This window comes from Molothrus aeneus, chromosome 14, assembly GCF_037042795.1.
Source record: "Molothrus aeneus isolate 106 chromosome 14, BPBGC_Maene_1.0, whole genome shotgun sequence".
NCBI classification, from domain to species: Eukaryota; Metazoa; Chordata; class Aves; order Passeriformes; family Icteridae; genus Molothrus; species Molothrus aeneus.
In genome coordinates, this window is record NC_089659.1 from 10,934,324 (window position 1) to 10,953,207 (window position 18,884).

An 18,884-nucleotide genomic window follows, 5' to 3' on the forward strand; every position below is an offset into this window, starting at 1 on the left:
GACTATTCCTAGATCAATAAAAGAGCTAAAAGACAGCTCTCTAGAATTGCATCTCTTTCCAGGAACTCAGCTACCTTATGGTGTTGTATTTTCTTGATGAGAAGAAAGCATTTAACATCAAGGAGGAGAAAATCAGCAATAAATGGGTATAACTTGCTTAACATGATTAGTGCTTGGAAACAGAAGATTTCAAACACTACTTCAAGACTTCAAAGAAAAGGGTGATATTCTTCCAGGGTTTTTCTTTTGTTGCACAAGACAAACCTCAACTTAAGATTCTTACTGAGCACTGGTATTTTCCATACAGTCTTCCCATTTCCATTACTCATTTTGGGGCAAGTTTTTCCATACTTGTTCTGGCTGATAAAATGAATCATCAGTTGACCTCAGCCTCCTGCAGCAATCCTTGGAGAAGGAGGTGGTTGGTGTGAGTCTGTTATTTTTTCTCCTATGTAAAGGGACCTGCTAAAATGAAACCAGTCATATACTAAAAAAATGGATATGTTCAAGGTCAGGTTGGATAGAGCCTGGCTGCTGTGGTGCTCGGGCAGCCCAAGCTGGGTCCACACCTGCCCGGGGTCCAGAACGACCAAGGCAGTGGGGACGGTACCATCAGGACCACACGGGCTGCACCACTGGGAGCCGACAGCCGCACCATGCAGAGACAGGACAGCGCTTTCCCACCGGGGAAACACCAACAAGCCAGTGCTAAACCAGGGAAAGGCAGGCATAAACCCTCACACACCTACCACTGGTGAGCAGTGATGGATGAACTACCTTTGCTCCAGGACAAAGGAAAACACGGCATTGCACCACAACCAAGCCTTTGCTCTGCCTGAGCGAGGCAGCTCCGAGGAGTAACTTTCTCTCTTTGGCTTATTTTTAATACAAGGCACACACACGATGCCCACAGGCCGAAGATGCCGGCAGCAGGCGGCTGCAGCCGGGGCCGGGCCGGGCAGGAGGAGCAGCCCCTGGCACCTCCTGGGCCTCGCTTCGTGAGGATCACCCGTCAAAGCGCTCAGAGCGCCCGGCGGGCGGGCAGGGGCCGCGCTGCGGAGCGGGCGGAGCGGAGCGGAGGAGCCGCGCCCCGGGGCGGGCCCGTGGGCGAGCCGCGCTCCGCCCCGGGTGGCGGCCGCAGGGCTGGCGGTGCCGCGGCGGCCGGAGGGTAAGGGCGGCCGGCCCGGGGAGCGGGACGCTGCCGGCGGAGGGCGCTCCGGGCCCGGGTGGAGCGAGCCAGGCCGCGGTGCTCGCTCCGCCAGGGAAAGTTGTCGCGGCTGCTGGGGTGGTTCCCGTTGGCTCCGCTGGGGCTGCCCGGAGCCCGCAGGCCTGCCGGGACGGGCGGGCCTCGCCTCCCTCCGCTCCGGTGCTGGGGGGAAGGCGGCGGGTTGGGCCGGGGGAGCCCGGCCCGTGCGGAGGGCGCGGCGGGCCTGGGCCTGGGCGTTCCTGGAGCGGGAACTGCCCGGCCCGGCCCGGCCTGGCCCGGCCCGGCTGCTGCGGCTCTCGGGCAGCCCGAGCTGGGTCCGCACCTGCCCGGGGCTCGCAGCCGGGGCGGGGCAGCGGGGACCCCGGCCGCGGCTCCCGCTGAAGCTGCCGAGGGCTGAGCCCTGCCCGCCGGGTGCCCTCGGCCGCTGCCGGAGCTTGGGGGACTGCGGCCTTCAGTGGCTCCATGCATTGGTCTGGGGGTTTGTGTTATCCTCACCTCAGCGGTGCTCGGAGGGTTCGCTTCAAAACGCTCCTTTATTGCAATGTTCGTGAGAGCAGCGGCACTTCTGATCATCGCTCCTTTTCAGTTAATTTTGCATAGAGCGGGCTGGATAAACTCATTTTTTAAAAATCAGTTTAAAGCTCTTCTCTAGACTTCTCCAAGTGAGTTTCTGGTAAGTGCTTGTCATAGAATCACTAGGGTTGGAAAAGGCCTCTAAGATCACAGAGTCTAACCAGTAACATTTACCGTGTTTACTGCTGAAGGAAACCCCCAAGTGCCATAGCCACAAACCATTTGTAGGCTTCCAGGGATGGTGTTTATAGCCTCTTCCAGTGCCTGATCACCATTTCAGTGAAGTTTTTCCTAATATCCGATCTAAACCTCCTCTGATGTAATGTGAGGTCATTCCCTTTCACATTACTTGAGGGAGGTGACCGACCCCCACCTGGATCCAGCCTCCTTTCAGGTGGTTGTAGAGAGCCATAAGTTCCCCCCAAGCCTCTTTTTCTCCAGGCTAAACAACTCCAGCTTTTTTCCCCTGCATGATGAACTCTGCTGCTGGGGATCAATACATACAGATGCCACATTGCATTAGCTTATAGTGCTCCTACATACCCACCTCTGCAGAGTTGAAGTATTTCCTCTGCCTTGAGCTTGCCTTCACCTCTGCTAGTGAGACTGCTCAGGGGCTACACTATCCATGAGAGCATGAAAAATAACCTAGGAAAATATGATTTTTTTTTCTCTTTAAGATAACCCTTTATCCTGACCTGGTTGATGGTATGGTCTCTGTTGTGATGGCCCAGGGCCTGGCATGAGTGACCAGCTGGGAAACTGGGGATGGTAAGAGCTGTTTGAGCTAGCAGTACAGTGAGCAAATTTGAAGGGTGCCTTTGGAACAATTATTCCCACTACTTGCATGTTGCTCATATGAACTATGTGAGTGTTTCAGTTAGATATTACCAGGTTGTTAATTTCTCACAGAAGTGTAAATTTGTTTTAAAGTATGAATTTAGGTTACACAATTTAGCGTGTTGTAAGATAAGGACAGTTCAGCCTTCAGTTATTGCAGTAAATCCTAGTGCAAGGGCAGATGTGTTCCAAAAGTTTTTACCATGGCAGAGTGGCAAAAAGGAAATAATCTGATAAAGGGGTTGAAAGTCAAATTCCTTGTGATTTGTCAGTTGCAGCAGTTAAGGCAGTGGCTTATTGATATGTCAGGGTTGATTCCAAAAGGCCATTCTCCTGAGCAGCAATTCAGTGGATCAGCCAGTACATAATTCTATGCCTTGTTCACAGTTATGTAGAGAGAAGTTTCTGATGCTTGAAGAGCTCCTGGCTCTGAGCACAAGTGGGGAAGAGCAGGGGTAATGGTGTGCGCTAGCAAACCACTGTAGCTTACTCAGCTCTATGAAGAGAGTTTAGGGCTTTTAGGTGATTTATTGCATGTGGTTGCAGCTGTGATGGTGTAAGGATATAAATGAAAGAAGATTTGCAAGGGCAGCATAATATATCAGTTGGTTTAATAGAAGATGCAGTTGCAAAACAGAACAAGAATTTTGTGTACACCAGGTGGTCTCCAGACTTGACATTCATATCTCTGCAGGTTGTAACAACAGAGTCCTGGAGGTTTTAGCCTGCTGCACCACAAATCTTAGTGGGTGGCAGAAGTTTGGCTGGCACTAACTTGGTGGAAAGCTTTTTATCTTAATGCACAGGGGGCAGAAAGGACTTTAGAGATCACTCACTGCTTCAGTTTTATAGAAAGTGATTGGGTATCTGCTTTGCTTATATGAGACACTGGAGGTGTGTCTGTGTACATACACAGATGTGTGAAGAGATTAATCCTGAGAGATTCAGTCATGCCTGACAAACTTAAAATTAACTTACAATTAATTCTGGGTGCATTTGGCTGCAGTTCCCTAAGAGGAGTGATTCTGTGCCGTAGCTGCTGCTGCCACAGATTCCTGGTTATTTTATGTTAATGTTAATTGCACTAGCTTTTTCTTCAGTACATATGTGGGTTTTTTTCTTTGTCATTTTCAATAAAGTGTAGTCACCCTCTTTTATCAAACAGTCTCTGAGCTTGTCTTCCCTTGCACATGCTGAAAGCAAACAGGCATTTTTCAAGTAACAGTATAGTTTATAACCACTTCCCCAGGGCAGGCAGGTGTTCTGCGTCCCCCGGACAGCAAGGCTCCCCCCCACAAAACAGTGACTTGGGAAGACAAACACCATCACTCCACATGCCCCCCTTCCTCCTCCTCCTCCAGCTTTATTGCTGAGCATGAGGCCATATGGTCTGGGATATTCTTTGGGTCAGTTGGGATCAGCTGTCCTGGCTGTGTCTCCTCCCATTTCCTTGCTCACCCTCAGCCTCCTCACTGGTGGGGTGGGTGAGGAGCAGAAAAGGCCTTGGCTCTGGGTAAGCCTTGCTCAGTGATAACCCCTGAATTACTCTTGTAATACCTCTTAAATGGGACCCTCCTGCTAATCTGTAGGGGAGATTTGTTAAATTAAGAATTAGATCCAAATGATTAGTCTCTAGTTGTGTCCTTGGGGACAAACAATCATGTGATGCTGTTGTCTTGGCTGTGCTTATAAAGAAAACCCAAGAGTAGAAACTTTTTGAAGAGACAACTTTCTAACTGTGGGGATCAGTTGGGTGTGTGTAATTTATGGTTTTTTAAAACATGTTATTTAAGCAAACGACATTCCCTGTTAGCCGCATGTGATTCTTGATGACTGTTTGCTTATTATTAGCACTTCAAAAACTTACATCCAATTCCCCAGGATGCACAATGTAAAACAAGAGTCATCTAAATTGTCCCATATTGATAATTATCTAGAAAAAGACGTGGTGATGAAAAGAAGTTCAAGAGAGAAAAAGGAAAGCTAAGCACAAGAGGAGAGAAGAGAGGCAGATAGATGGAGATGAGGAACATCCCCCAAAGCAGCAGAAGGAACCAGCTGAAGAACAGCACTGGCCAGAGAATATGCCTGAATGGGAAGAAAGGAAATCCCTGCTAGCTCAGAGAAGAGTGGAGTCTGTCAGACTGCTTACAGTGCTGTTAAATCGTGTGAAAGTAAGACGATTTTAAAACGTATTTTAAACTTTTAAGGATATCTGTTAGAGCTTGAATAATTCACTAGACATTTGATATCTTGATGCTATTCAGGAGACTGCTTTGGGGCTGACTGGACACTGAGAAGGACCTGAGGTCCTTATTTTGTGACAATCTGTTCTCAGTCTTGCCCTGAGAGCAAACATAGTGCATTTTCACCCAGAAACTTTGCCTTTGGTGCTTTTTCAAGACCTTGTCTTTACTGAGTAAAAAATAGGGCTGGAATGGCTGTTTTAGCTCTATTAGACTTGATCTAGTGTTGCAAGCAAGGAATTTTGGAGTGGGGACATAAGTGATACTCTCTCTGCTTGTTTTGGTCTCAGGTCTACAAGTGACTGAACTAAATTGGTGCAGATTATACCCTTTGGATTTCTAATAGCCTCTTCTTTTTTCTTGGCCAGCACTCATTACCAGGCTTATTTGATTCAGATAATGTCTTGAGAAAGTCAGCAGAGAAGTGATAAAAATTTGAGTGTTTTGCACACAGATTAATGTTTGCAAGTTTAATTTAGTGCTTTGGGCAAAAAAGGTTTCAAATGAAAACAGGGCTTTTAATTTCTAATATGGCTTTGTCTCCACTATTTGCAAAGAAAAATTTGCTTGCAGCTTTTAACAAGTGTGTAATGTAAAAGATTTCTAAAGGACTGTAATTTACTATGAGTTGAAGTCAGAGGCTACCCTTGCCATTCTGTGTGAATTTTAGGGCCCCGTTACATCTGACATTGGCCTTCTTTAATTACGAATGTGATGTGTTAAATAAATCTCTATTTTCTTGGTTTCGCAGTTGGCAAGTCAAAAAGTGGATCCTTCACTGGGTGTAAAGAAGGACAATTCATTTTCTGAAACAGCATTTAAAGACATACAGCAGGAGCTGATTAACTCCCTTTATCGTACGCACAAAGAGCTGAAACGTGTGGAGTTTAAGTGCCCATTAACCCAAAAAGGTAGTGCTTTATGCTGTGAGGAAGGAGATGTGAGTAACTTCCATGCACCTGCTTGTCACATAGTCAGGACAATTTTAAATGATGCCTCTGAAGCCCCGAGCTCTGATGGACTGCCTGGCAGAGATGTGTGCAACTCCTCCCCCAGAGGCTGCGCGCCCCTGCTGATCACGGTCACCCAGCACGGCAGGGTCATCCAACCTCTCCCTGGAAGGCACCACCCAGCCCTGGATGTAGTTCACACCCAGACAGTGTCTGAGGAAGATGATTGCAGAAAGCAAAAGGTTTATGAGACTGATGAATTCATCCATTATTTACTAAACTACTATCAGACACCACACTATGCACGTGTTTGCTTAGAGCCAAAAACCACTGTGAACAAGTCCCGGTGGAAGCGAGTGGTGTCTGATGATGGTGGTGGGTTTGACAGCAGCTTGAGTAACAAACGTGGTCAGCACTTCAGAGAATTGAGTCCTGTACAAAACCTCCACAAGAGAAATTGTAGTAGTGATAGTAATTATAGCCTGGTGATCACTCTTGGGGAACTTGAGTCAACAGACAAAGTGTTAGAAAGCAAGGTCTATGGGGGCAAGCTTGCAAAAAAGCTGCAGGTGCAGAGGAATGACTCACTCACTGTTGATACTGTACCACATGCTGGACTGAATCATTCTTTGGAGTGCACTACTGTTACTCATAATGAGGAATTCAAACAAGAAGATGGTAAAGATGAAGGCACTGTACCATATGGAACATGTAGATCTGCTTGCAGATTAAAGGATTTGCTGGAAGAGATCAGTGATTCTGAGTGCTTTAGAGAGGCATGTGGCAGCTCAGTGAAGAGAGCAGAAAGAAGGTATGAAGAAATTTACAGCAGTTGTAATAAAGGGTGCTTGTCTGCAAGAGCTGGGGAAAGAGAATTACTGGTTTGCCATAAAAATGTAGCTCTGGAAGGTCAAGAGAAGGAAATCAGCCAATGTAACTCCTGTTCTAATTCTGTCCATGAGGGCTTGGCAAGGCAGTATGAACGTAAACTTAAAAAGTCATGCAAGAGGTCTAGTAGTAAATTAAGATATGAAGGAAAGAAAAGTGAGAGACAATCCAGGGAAAAGGAGAAAAATGCTCATAAAATGAAGAAAAAGCGAAAAAAGCTTTCTTCTAATCTTTTATCTGATGAATGTGGCTTTTCAGAGACGGACAGTTGCATGCAGCTGGAGTCGCTCAGAAAGATACAGAGAAAATGTAAGAAAATGTTGCACAAAAAAGTGAAATTCAAGACACATCACACCTCTATGGCAGAACCAGATGTTACCCCTCATGATGGCTCACCCCTTCAGGAGACCCTCCAGAGGACAGGTGAGAGAGGGGGACACCACAGCTAAGGGGACTCAATTTGACAGCTCTGTGCTGGTGAGGTTGCCACAGTTCTTACAGTGATGAATGGTTTTTGATTTTAAAAGGTGTAAGAATGGCATTAAAAAAAACATCAGTGCAACTTCTCTGCAATTAAGGTTTTGTTCAGTTTAGCTCTGAAACATGCAGCTGCAGCTCAAGAGTAGTATTTGTCTAATTAACTTAGCACAGTATCTGTCCTGGGCATTAGCAGATAGTGGTTATTCTGGTAACAACATGCATGGTAACAACATGCTTGAGACAACTAAAACACTGATAGACAATTCAATGTGTGGCTCAGCTGTGTAGGAAGTACTGTCTCAGGTGAGTAAATTTTTACACAGCTAAAATACATCTGATGTTCATACAGGATTGCTACTTGCTGTTCTTACAGCCTTTTTTACAATTTGCTGTGCTTCCAGTTGGTTGGTGGATACCCTTAGAGCCTGACAAACTCATTTCAAGTAACTTTTTCTTATCTACAGGAGATGAGAGGAAATTAATGTTGAGAAGAGAGATGGATGCAGATGTCAGAGGATGCCCTCTATTTCCTCTTGAGATAATTCAGACAAACCCCTTCTCAGATACTTTCTGTGGAGGAGAGCCCAGAAGAGGATGCTGAACAGCTACTGTATTATAGCGCTGAAGTTTTTATAAACAAGTGGGAGAAGAAAGCCCTTTGATCATTAAAAGAAATATGAACTACTGGGTTGGTTTTTGATTTTTTTTTTACATAATTCCTTTGGTTAGAATATCTAACTGGTGAAGCAAGCCACAGAAGCAGAATTTGTGTTTGCCTTTTGGATAACTTCTGGACCAAAACTTTCCCCAGAGCCAGAACAAACTTTCATGGACTAGTGGCTAAAGAACTTAAAAGGACACAGACTGAGATCTTGGAGCATTACACTTTGATTGAATGCAGAGAATCATGTAAATTACAGTATTTACTAATAATGAGTCATTAGGAGAAAACCTAATTGTCAATCTTACAGCAAGCATATGAAGTGCTTCCTCTATCAGATTGTTATATTGGTGGGACTGGAAGGTGGGGGGGGACATTTATACTCAATTTTAAGAAGTAATAGATTTCCAAATGTGAAAAAAGTCCCATCTTCTGGAAAAACCACACTAGAAGAATCCTTGTTTTCTATTCACAATTCTAGAGGTGTTTCTGAAAACTTGCTGGCTTTTGGAGGATTTCACTGAACTTATGCTTGGTGTAGTGCTCCCAGGAATCTGAATGGTTGTCTAAGCAAAGCTCTGGGTGTTAGATAATGAAAGGGCAGTGCATCTCAGCCTGCTGACAGTCCCCATGTAAATGCAGATTGACAGTTCACAAGATTTTGAAGGCACATATAGTGAGGTAGCTGTTTAGTATGAGTTTGCCTACAAATGCTTTCCAGAGGAATTGTGAAATGTTGTCAGAGTTGTGCTGCATGTAAGATAAAAATGGGAAAATGCAGTCTAGGAGCTTGAATTATATCCGTATTTATTCATCTGGCTATATCTAGAAGACAGCCACAATTGCTTTTGGACGAAGTCCCTTAGCAAGGTACAGAGTTGAAGTTCAATACACTGATTATTACAGCTTTCATTTTATTATGCTTTATTTATTACATGTCAGTAGACAAAGTTAATGTGAAAATGTTGCCTTCATTACATAAGATCTTACCCATGTTTGTAACTTCTGCTCTAATAAATAGTAATAAAAAAGAATAATTGTAATTGCTCGTGGTAGATAGATTTTCCCCCAGTCTTCAATTCTGGTGATTCCTACAGGCTTCTAAGCCAGGTTTTATCAGTCTTTCTGTTCCTATGTTCAGATGTTGAGTGCCTTTTCAGGGTCATGAATGACAAATGGTTGCTACTCAAAGTACTGTTAATCTATTACTTTAATCTAAAAAAATGTTATTTTCTTGACAGAAATATTTTTGACTATTTTGGAGAACCTTTATGCCCCTCTTAAGTCTCCCCTTTAGTATTTTATACAGCTATAATGAAGAGGGACTATTATATTTGGTGACCATGTAAAATGTTTTCAGTTGCACTGATGTGACATACCTAGGGTGTTTTCTCTATACGCAATATTTGCAGATTAAAGATAACAAAACCTCCCCCTTTGTCAATCTATACAACACAGTTTTATGTCCATGAGTACCCATTTCCCATGAGACAGGCCTTTTGGTGACAGGTGAGGAAGGAACTAAAGATTTCCTTCAGTGTAAATTTCTATGTTTTATCAACATGCTGTCACAACAACCAATAACAAATAAATATTCCATTCCTGTAATTGCTTCAGGCATTCACCTGTATTGACTGAAATTGATAGAGGATTTGCTTTGTCTCCCAAGTCCTCATTCCATGTAAAGCATTGATAGTTAATAAAATATGCATGCACTTTAAAATGTGAGACATCATTGTAATCTTCACACCCAAAGAGAACTTCTGTGTTTCCTATTTGACATTATTTAGAACCTGATTTCAGGTGTTTAAATAATAATTTCACTTTTCACAAAATCATAGAATGGTTTGGATCAGGACCTTAAAAACCATCTTGTTCCAACCCCCATGCCAAGGGACAGGCACCTTCCACCTGCTCCAAGCAGTGTCCAGCCTGGTCTTGAGCACTTCCAGGGATGGGGCATCCAGTTTCTCCTGGCAGCCTCTGCAACAGCTTCCCCACACTCACAGGGAAGAGTTTCTTTTTCCTGTCAGCACATTTAATATGAACCCCACCTTTTCATACACTGGACTACTTAATATGATTTTATTATCCTGAAGCCTAATCTTTAAAGATACATGTAACAGCTTGCTTTAAAACTTTTAGAATGCATGGCTTTGTAGATTGGATTTTAGTTGTTATAGATACAAATGTCACATCCCACGCATGAAAGTTACAGAATGTTTTGGCAATTAAAAAATTTATTAGATGAAAAGATGCATTAAAAGCAGTGTTTATATAGTTCAGCAATGGAAATGTAAAACATTTCTGGTATAATTTCACACCTTTCAGTTTGAACCTGACCTGTGCTGTTGTGCTCAGCTGCTGTTTCAAGAGGCTGGGTGCTTTTTATTGAAACACTGTTTACTCTGACATGTATGAAGTTGAGCCTGAGACTGCAGATCTTGCTATCAAATCTAATTTTCTGTACAGAACTAGTGAAAATGCCTCCTCATAGAGCTGGTATGAAGAGAAGTGGGCTGAACAATGCTTTGTTACTGAAAGTACGTGACCTGTGGGTAGTATGTACCTTGTGCTGAATGCTGAAGCCAAAATCCTACAGGCTGGTTTGAAAGCAGAAGTACACAAGGCCCATTATTAAATCAGTCCATCTGCTTGAAATACAATACAGCAATTATGATATAAAGCCTTTTCTTCTTAATCCAGGGATTCCAGGCAATGCATAGAAATGCCTCACCTTTCATAAAACCCCTTACATAATTTTCAACAGAAGCATTCAATACTGAACTTCTTTTTTGTTTAACTGAAACAGCAGGAAGTAAGAGCTAATAAAGGTGATTACAGGCAGGTGAAGCCGAGGTGAAAGAATATCTGAATTTTACAAAGCAGTTAACAGTATGGTTGAAAATAAGATACGACTCAATTGTTTTGATTTGTCCTGGAATAGATCTTTGTGACAGGTGTTGGACACGTCACATGAGGGAGATTAGTGATATTGTCTGCCTTGAATTGGTCATCCTGTCCTGCCTGGTTAATGTACAGCCTGATAAGCTGCCATGGTTCTTTTTGCATAGTCATTGCTGCCAGTCACTGTTGAAGGAAGGGTTCAAGTTGTAATGAACAGACTAAAAAAGAAGCTAAACCCCATCCATTTTCTTCAACACTTTGGAAAGAAGTAAAACCCATGCCTGCTGCTTTATGAACATCTTTTGTGACACACTTCTCCTTTCACAAGAAATTTTCTCCTTTCCTTGAAAAAGTAACACTCTTACCAAAGTGTCATACCTCCTCCCCAAGAAGTATTAACAATGAGCTTTGTCTTGTGTTACTGCATGTTTTCGGCATAATTTTTGTTGCTATTTTTCTTTGTGATGCATAATGTTCTGATGTACAGACTAATCCTTAAAAATAGTTTTCAGTTCCTCAGAAGATGTTACAGAGTAACTTTAGAGTCAGGTGGTTGAGTCCACTCAGGTTACAGTCTTCCAAAGCTCCAGCTTTTGCTCAGTATTAACAATTACTTGGGTTTTTTTTCTGCAATAGAGCATGTTCTCTATTTAATATTCTGTCAAAATTTTACTAGCAAACTGCATTTACAAGCATTCCATTAGAACATATTTTACTCAATCTATGCATTGGATAATGTGACAGATCAGAGAAAGACAATATAAAACTTGAAACATTAGGGGAGTATTAAATATAATAATAAAATATAACATTTGGTTGCAGTAAATAAAAACAAACTCCACCGTTATGCAAGAGTATTTTATTTTCTGCCTTAAACAAATAAAAGCCCATTTCCAATTTGAGGTAAACCATTAGTAGTAGTTTGCAAAGAGTATGAATGTCTCTAAAAATAAAACAGCAACACAAAGGTCATGACAAGGCCTGTGTGTGTCTCCAGACCTTTGTCAGGTAGTTCATACAGTACCACTTTACACAACTCTGGCTCAAACAACCTTGCTCTTCATTGGAAGGCCCAGCGCAACCAAAAGGAAATCCCAGGACGGTGTTGGGACTGAGGGAGAGTCATTTGTCCTCACCACAGATGTTCTCAGGCACTTTAATATGTTGTGTCAACTCGTTTATGAAAGCTGCTGTTGTGCAACACACTCTACTTCGGAACACTTCTGCCTAGTTTGCACCTTCCCACCCAGGACTCAGTTCATCCTTTTGGGCATGTTGCCAAATTGAAACAACCAGACAGTCGAGTCAGAGAAATGAAACAGAGGGAACTACACCAGACAGGCACCCTGGACATTCTGCACTAGCAGAATCACCTGGACAATAAACAAGTTCACAAATGATCAGGAGATTGTTAGTTATCTTGGAATTTTTAAGTTTTACAGAAGTATTTTGGATGATGAACATTTACATTTTTCCTTGGTCATATCCATTTATCCAGCCCTCTCTAGTAGGAGGAAGGTCACTTAGAAAAAAACCTAATAATTAAGCATAGAGGTAAGCCAAGAGAGCAAATAAGTAAAAAGCAACTCAAAGGTCAGGTCCACAGGTATAGCACTGCTGGTTATGCATGAGATTGTGTCATTTCTTTGAATGGCAACATTCCAAACCAACAAAGGCCTCAATGCAGAAACAGCTTACACTGTTTTACTTCGTACAGGAAACTTCTGTAAGTTACATTGACCAGTAATGTTTTTCTGCTAGGTAAAGGTGCATGTACAAGAGCACTTGCTAATCATGCCATACCAGCAACTTCTTGGTTTTTAGGCCTAGGAATCAAGAGCAGCTGATCTTCCATGTTTAATATAATTCCATTAACATTCATAGGAGCACTTTTTGCTGAGAAGAAAATCAAATGAACAATAGTCAAGTCACACTCCATGGTGTACCTTTAGGGATACCTAGTTCCACTCATTATCTAAACTTTTGTAACACTATAAATGTACTTTAAAAGTGAACAGAGAATATTAGTCTATGCAGAATTATGCATGTTGAATACATCAAGCATTCATCAGTCTTTATTAAATACTTAAAAGTGATTTAACCTCAAAAAATTCCTAATCTTTTTTAAAAGCAGTTAGTGTTTCATCTGTAAATCACTAATGCAATGACTCAAAAGCCAAATTATCTTACATAATAATGAATTACACTGCACAACAAATAAGTACGATGCTTTGTGAACAAACAAAATATAGTCCCTTTTCTAAAGGAATTACAACCCAGGTAAGATCTGTCAGATCCTGCAGAAGCTAACACAAAAGAAGATTTAGTGGTGTTTGTGTTGCATATGTGAAATGAGTCATGTGCTTGTCTCCACAGTGATAGGTTGATAATGAAAAACTTGATTCCAACCTATTTTGCACTAAAGGGTGATAGCAGGAAAACAGTCCTTTATTGCCAAAATTGCAGTTTACTTTTGCACAGATATTTGTCATGCATACTTCTTATGTGGGTTTAAAGGAAGACAGATCATAGACCTTAAGAACCTTCCCACTGAATTTGAAAAGGAAATCTTTGAAAAGAAACCATTCACTGTACCTCTGGACCTTTTGTAAGCCTTGCTGCTGCTGCACCTTGTGAAACAGAAGTGGAATGTTACAATTGATCCATTATGGTTCAAAAATAGATTGTTCCACACTGCAGTATCTACTCTTTCTTTGCATCCTGGGCATCTTTCTCGTCTTCATCAGAGTAGACAGTGGGTTCCTCCCCCTCCTTCAGCAGCTTACCAACATGATGATACTTAACTGGGGAAAAAAAAACCAACCAAGTAATTTTCTGTCCTGAAGAGACACGTTTATAAACTCCTCCAACTGTTTTCTGAATGAATAGGATAGCTATATTTCAATAAAAGAGCTCTGAGCAACTTGTTCCAAACACTGGGGGAAAGGAGAAAAGCTAAGATCAACTACTACCTGAACTACTATTACTGCTGTCATAAGAATCATGTGAAGTGAATGTAACTCCCATTTTATTGCCTAAACCAAAAGATGAATAAACACAAACTGAGGGAACCACCCAGCCAAGGAAACAGAATCCTGGATTAGATTATTTCTCTTGCCAATGTTAAAACCAACGGCACTGTTAGAATATTTACATTATTAAACATAATGTGCACACATACACAGCTTGGAAGGGGTTTTATTTTTTGTAATGTGTATTACAAATATTCAATAGGACAGAAGGGAGATAATTTCTCCCAAAGATAGAGATGGGTCTGTTATCTGATTATGTGATTAAGCGTCTGATTTATTTTCTATCTCCTTCTAAGCATGTAAAAATGCCAAGACATGTAAGGACTGAGAACTATATTATGTTGCCTATCTGTCAACTTCAACAAAGCAAAAGAACCCCCTGATTTCAGGTATTTCAGACTAGCAATGTTGTTATAACAATTTAAAGCAACTATTTGCCATATTTAATAGCAACACTAATAAAAACAGTGGACTTCACTGTCAGTCCTGATGCTTAACACTTGCAAAGGTAGATTTTAACACTAGCTCAAGTCATACATTTGATAGCACAGTTCTGGTTTCTGCAACAAGCTTGTTAGCATAATAAACCAGCCATTCAGTGTGGCGTGATCAACAGTCTTAATTAAAACAGGAAGAGGGCCAAAATAGTAGGGGCACATCAGGTCAGGATGGAGATTTCTAATGACATCAAGTGGAGAAAACCCCATTGTAGCTGGTTATAGTAAATCTTTCAACACTAGATTTAAAAAGAAAACATATTTTATTTCCACTATACTAGTGACTGGTATATGCGATTTCCATCATTTATACATATATATACACATATATACACATATATATGTATATATATATATATGATGCTTCCAGCTGGTTACAGCCTTTTAACTATTGCTTCCCCTATTACCAGTGAATGACTTCTTTGTAAATAGGTTTAAAATTGCTTACAAGTGAATTGTGACTCCCAGTCCTTCAAGGTCTCTTGCTGTGTAGCGTTGAGGTCAGAGAGGTCATCATAGGTATCCCTCAGTGCCTCCTTATCCAGGCAGAAAGTGGCAAGACCTCGGGATGCATCTCTTCCAGCAAAAATCCCATAAGGGCCCTCTTTGAAATAAAAACATAAGCAGCATTATTGCAGAGGCAATGGAAACTATGTTATCTTCATGAATCAGAGTCCCCAAACTAAAACAGGTGATGAGTTTCTACCATGAGCCATGCATCAGATGCCTCAAGTTTCTGAAATGCTTTAAAGTTTTATTCTAATTGGTAATAAGAGAAAACAGAGGAAGAGGACAAGAAACAAAATAATGGAGAAGGATACTGAGGTTTGCTGAAACATCAGGACAATGAACCACACAATGGTGCATGGCATATATAAACAGGGTAAGGATAAGCATACAGACTGGGACACACATCCTTAGAATAAGGAACAGAGGAAGGATTTCTATGTCTGGGGTGAAAAGAAAATTTTCTAATGGATACTTCTGATTTGAGATGAAAGGATGGCTTGACAGAAAATATAATGGAACTACGAGAAATTACCAAGTTGGAGGAAACATCTATTAAAACAAAATGTAAGATGAACTCAAATGATCAAAACAATAAACTCACAGCAGATAAGAGACATCAAGATAAACTCTTGCTAAACTTCATTAATGATTGACTTGCTTGCATGACAAGCCAAAAATTGAGATACTGCATGTTCAACTAGACATTCAAAGTTCTTCTAAAAGGAGCTTAAAGAAGTTAGATGTGAACTCTGGTTATTGCAGAGCACATGCCAACTTCCAGAGTGTGCTTTTTCCTAAATTAATAAAAAGAATCTTATTTTTCCATTAAAATGAAAATCAAACTAGCCAGACATTGTGATGAGCCATTCAGCAATTACCAAATCAGATGCAACAGACAGCTTTTACTGTTATCAAGGAAGGCAGCATCTAAAGCTTGGACCTTATGTCAACTGGATTTTAGGTTGAACAAATACAGAACTGCACATCTAACTCACTGTACATATCATCCTGACTGCTGCACAATGCAAAGTTACAGCCTGGCATCATTCAGTGACAGTCTCATCTATGTCTGGCCCAAAAGCAGTAACTGATAACACTTCCAAAAACACGATGTCTCCTGCATTTTTCTCCTTGTCTCTTAAGTAGCACTGGCAGCTCACTACTGCAGCTACCAGGCTGTCTGGAGAGCTCGAGAGTGGTTATGCCAGGCAGATCCTGGTACAAATCAGCAAGCCTCAGTGAGCAGTTTTAACAGGCGGTCTCTGATAAAAATAAAACCCCATGGCCGCATGGAGGTGATAAAACTCTTTCATCTGGGTCCACATAGTCCCAACCACCTCATCACAGGCTGCTCTACGAGCATAGGTTATTCAATCTTTGCACGTTTGAACTATGCTCCTGGTAGAAAGCTGTTTTAATCTAAATTGCCAACTATTTAGTATAAATATTATGCAATAGCGTGATAGACACTGAAAGTTGGGAATGGAATGTCAACACTGAGAGAATACTTCGCTTCTGCTGCCTGCCATCAGGCAAAGGCAACCCAGGCCGACAAAGCCGCCCAAACTCTTATGGTACGTGTAGCCTGCCAGGGGCAAACACCGAGAATAATGAAACAACGTAAAGTGGCAAAGCCGGAGTTTCTACAGCACCGGGACCCGACTCCGCCCGGGCGGCAGCAGTCACCCTGCCCGCCGCTCACCGGCTCGCAGAGGCGCGCAGCCTTCCCGGCGCCAAGCACCGGCCGAGCCCTTCCAAAGCTCCGCATGGGGACCGGGGTGGGGTGAGCGCTGATCCCCGCCGAGGGAAGGCGCTCCCGGCCAGCACCGGCCCTGACCCGCCCGCGCTTCCCCGGCCGGTGGCCCCGGGCACAGCGTGCGGAGAGCCCGGGCCGGGCCCGCCCCGCAGCCCCCGCCCTCACCGGGCCCGTAGAACTTCCTGGCGCGGGTCACGTCGAAGACTTTGCCGTTGACGGCCATGAGGATGCGCGGGTCGCTCACGCCGTCGAAGGGCCGCAGCTGCTCCAGGGTGAAGTCGCGGCGCTTCATCTTGGGCAGCGGCGGCGGGTCCGCCTCGCCCGCGGGCGCCGCGGGCCGCTCGCCCCGCAGGATCTGGTAGAGCAGGAAGAGGCAGAGGCCCAGCAGGCTCAGGTTGAGCGGGGAGCCCACGATCTCCAGCAGCAGCCCTCCGCCCTCGCCCGCCGCCGCCTCCTCGCCGGCCACCGCCACCTCCTCGCGGGCCATGGCGCTGCACTGTGCGACGGCTCCGCAGGCTCGGAGCGCGCAGCGCGGCGCGGAGCTCGGAGCTCACCCGGCCCGGCGGGGCGGACCGAGGGGCGGGCGGTGGGCGCGGCGGGGCTGAGGCGCGGGCGCGGGGCCGCCCCCAGGCCGGGCCGGGCGGGCTCGGCTGGGAGGGCCGGGAAGGCCGGGCGGGCTCGGCTCGGCGGCTCGGCGGCTCGGCGCCCACCGCCGGCGCTAGGTGGTGGTGCGGGACCGGCCGTGGCCGTGGCTGCCCGGCCGCTGCTCCCAAGGTCGGGTCAGGCCAGGCCGCTGCGGCGGCACTCGGTTGCACAGAAATGCCGGAAAAAATGACCTCGGGGTGGCGTTAGAGCCGTGTCGAGGCTGCCGCGATGCGCTGTGCGAACCGCCCTGCTGGATGGAGGATGGAGGCAGGCTCAGCTCCGCGCTGCCAAACACTGAGACAGGAGGCAGCGGGCAGAAACTGATGCACTGGAAGTTCCACCTGAACACGAGGAAAACTTCTTTACTATGCAGTGATTACACAATGGAACCGATTGTCCTGAGAGTTCGTGGAGTGTTCCTCACTGTAGAGATTCAAGAGCCATGTGGATGCAATCCTGTGCCTCTGTGCTGACCCTGCCTGAGCAGGGAGGTTGGACCCGCTGACCACCATAGTCCCTTCCAACCTCACCCGTTCTGTCACTCCCTACACTCTCTCCACCTGTGCACATCTTCGCTTTCTTGGCAAGGCAGTGACTTTTCCGAGTACTCTAGAAATGTCAGACTTAACATAGAAGAAAAGGGAAGAAGTTACCAAACTTCTGGGTTTTTCTCATTCAGGTATTACCTCCAGGCCCCACAAAACTACAGAAGCAGCAACCATGATGTACTAATATAACATAAAAAATAAAATTGTCCTGCCACAGAGTTCTGTATTCATGTTTCTTTTCAGTGGAGGCTTTGGTGAATTAAAACTTAAGCTGAAGGAAATACTAACTTGGATGTATCGACTTGGTGTGGTGTTCATATGGTGGAGCAAATGGAGCCCCAAATACAGGTACAATATGACTGGTGACATCTGCTCCTTAGAATCAAGTGTGAGAAAGCACAAAGTGATGCTTTGGGTCAGACTAGTTGCCGCTGCAAATTTTGTCCTTCAAAAAGAACACAAGCCAATGCCCTGCCAGAGTATCGTCATTGTCTCTACACGAGTCAGTACCTCAGGGTACACGTAGAGAAGAAATGCAGTGTACCAGCCTTGATCACAGAATCATTAAGGCTGGAAAAGACTGCTGAGATCACCAAGTGCCAACCTGATCTCCCAACCTTGGCAGATGGTTCATATCCCTGCTTCAGGGGAAGCAGGCAGCTTTTACTGAACCTGGCCCTGGGACACGGAATTACAGAAAACTGAAAGAAGTGCACTTTGTTTACTTTCTAATTCTCAGAAGGAATATTTTTAATAATAATAATAATAATTCTCAATAATAATAATAATAATAATAATAATAATGAATATTTTAAACTCTGTGGGTCACTGCAGATATGGATAATATTTTGTGATACATGCAAGGACTTTGACTGCTAAGATGTTTAGACACGTTGGCTCTTGGTGTTTGGTTCCACCTGCTGTCTCCTTTTGGAAGCTCCTTGTTTTATAGATCTGCATTTGAACTTAGATCTCTCCTGTTGTGGTATGCACTGACTTTTGCTTCCACCTGCTGTGTAACTTGAAAAACTCCTTGTTTCATTGATCTGACAGCTGAGATTTGTACTTGTTAATAAAGTAGCTCTGCATTTTGACCCTATTTCAGATACTAGAGAAATCTCTAAAACTTCAGAATTATTCAAAT

The 18,884-nt window shown here is 43.8% G+C and overlaps 2 protein-coding genes across 7 annotated transcripts; one reads left to right on the forward strand and one right to left on the reverse strand.

Moving 5' to 3' along the window:
• Positions 1-1,089: 1,089 nt before the first annotated feature.
• Positions 1,090-9,568, forward strand: LOC136562767 (A-kinase anchor protein 17B-like). 6 transcript variants are annotated; one of them, XR_010784567.1, is made up of 6 exons: positions 1,095-1,168; positions 2,461-2,551; positions 4,558-4,794; positions 5,618-6,058; positions 6,963-7,127; positions 7,649-9,568. XR_010784567.1 is itself a non-coding variant. In XM_066559771.1 (6 exons), exons 3-5 carry the CDS (start codon positions 4,705-4,707, stop codon positions 7,015-7,017), a joined length of 1,155 nt encoding a protein of 384 aa, XP_066415868.1. In that variant the 5' UTR covers positions 1,095-1,168; positions 2,461-2,551; positions 4,558-4,704; the 3' UTR covers positions 7,018-7,127; positions 7,649-9,568. The 6 variants fall into 6 exon arrangements, 1 of the variants encoding a protein (XP_066415868.1); XR_010784568.1 differs by having other exon boundaries at positions 5,618-5,777; XM_066559771.1 differs by having other exon boundaries at positions 5,618-6,627.
• A 2,028-nt stretch (positions 9,569-11,596) lies between these two features.
• On the reverse strand, positions 11,597-17,106 carry PGRMC1 (progesterone receptor membrane component 1). The gene is made up of 3 exons (XM_066559773.1): positions 16,713-17,106; positions 14,730-14,885; positions 11,597-13,556 (listed from the first exon to the last, which is right to left on the reverse strand). Exons 1-3 carry the CDS (start codon positions 17,032-17,034, stop codon positions 13,456-13,458), a joined length of 579 nt encoding a protein of 192 aa, XP_066415870.1. The 5' UTR covers positions 17,035-17,106; the 3' UTR covers positions 11,597-13,455.
• Positions 17,107-18,884: the final 1,778 nt, after the last annotated feature.

Bases quoted from the DNA above. Each gene is read 5' to 3' on its own strand.
- LOC136562767 (XM_066559771.1), top strand. From the start codon at position 4,705: ATGCCTGAATGGGAAGAAAGGAAATCCCTGCTAGCTCAGAGAAGAGTG. The intron at 4,795-5,617 runs GTAAGACGATTT...TTGGTTTCGCAG, and splicing joins TGCTGTTAAATCGTGTGAAA to TTGGCAAGTCAAAAAGTGGA. The intron at 6,628-6,962 runs GTATGAAGAAAT...GTGGCTTTTCAG, and splicing joins GTGAAGAGAGCAGAAAGAAG to AGACGGACAGTTGCATGCAG.
- PGRMC1 (XM_066559773.1), bottom strand. From the start codon at position 17,034: ATGGCCCGCGAGGAGGTGGCGGTGGCCGGCGAGGAGGCGGCGGCGGGC. The intron at 14,886-16,712 runs GTGAGGGCGGGG...TTTATTTCAAAG, and splicing joins CAGGAAGTTCTACGGGCCCG to AGGGCCCTTATGGGATTTTT. The intron at 13,557-14,729 runs GTAAGCAATTTT...TTTTTTCCCCAG, and splicing joins CTGGGAGTCACAATTCACTT to TTAAGTATCATCATGTTGGT.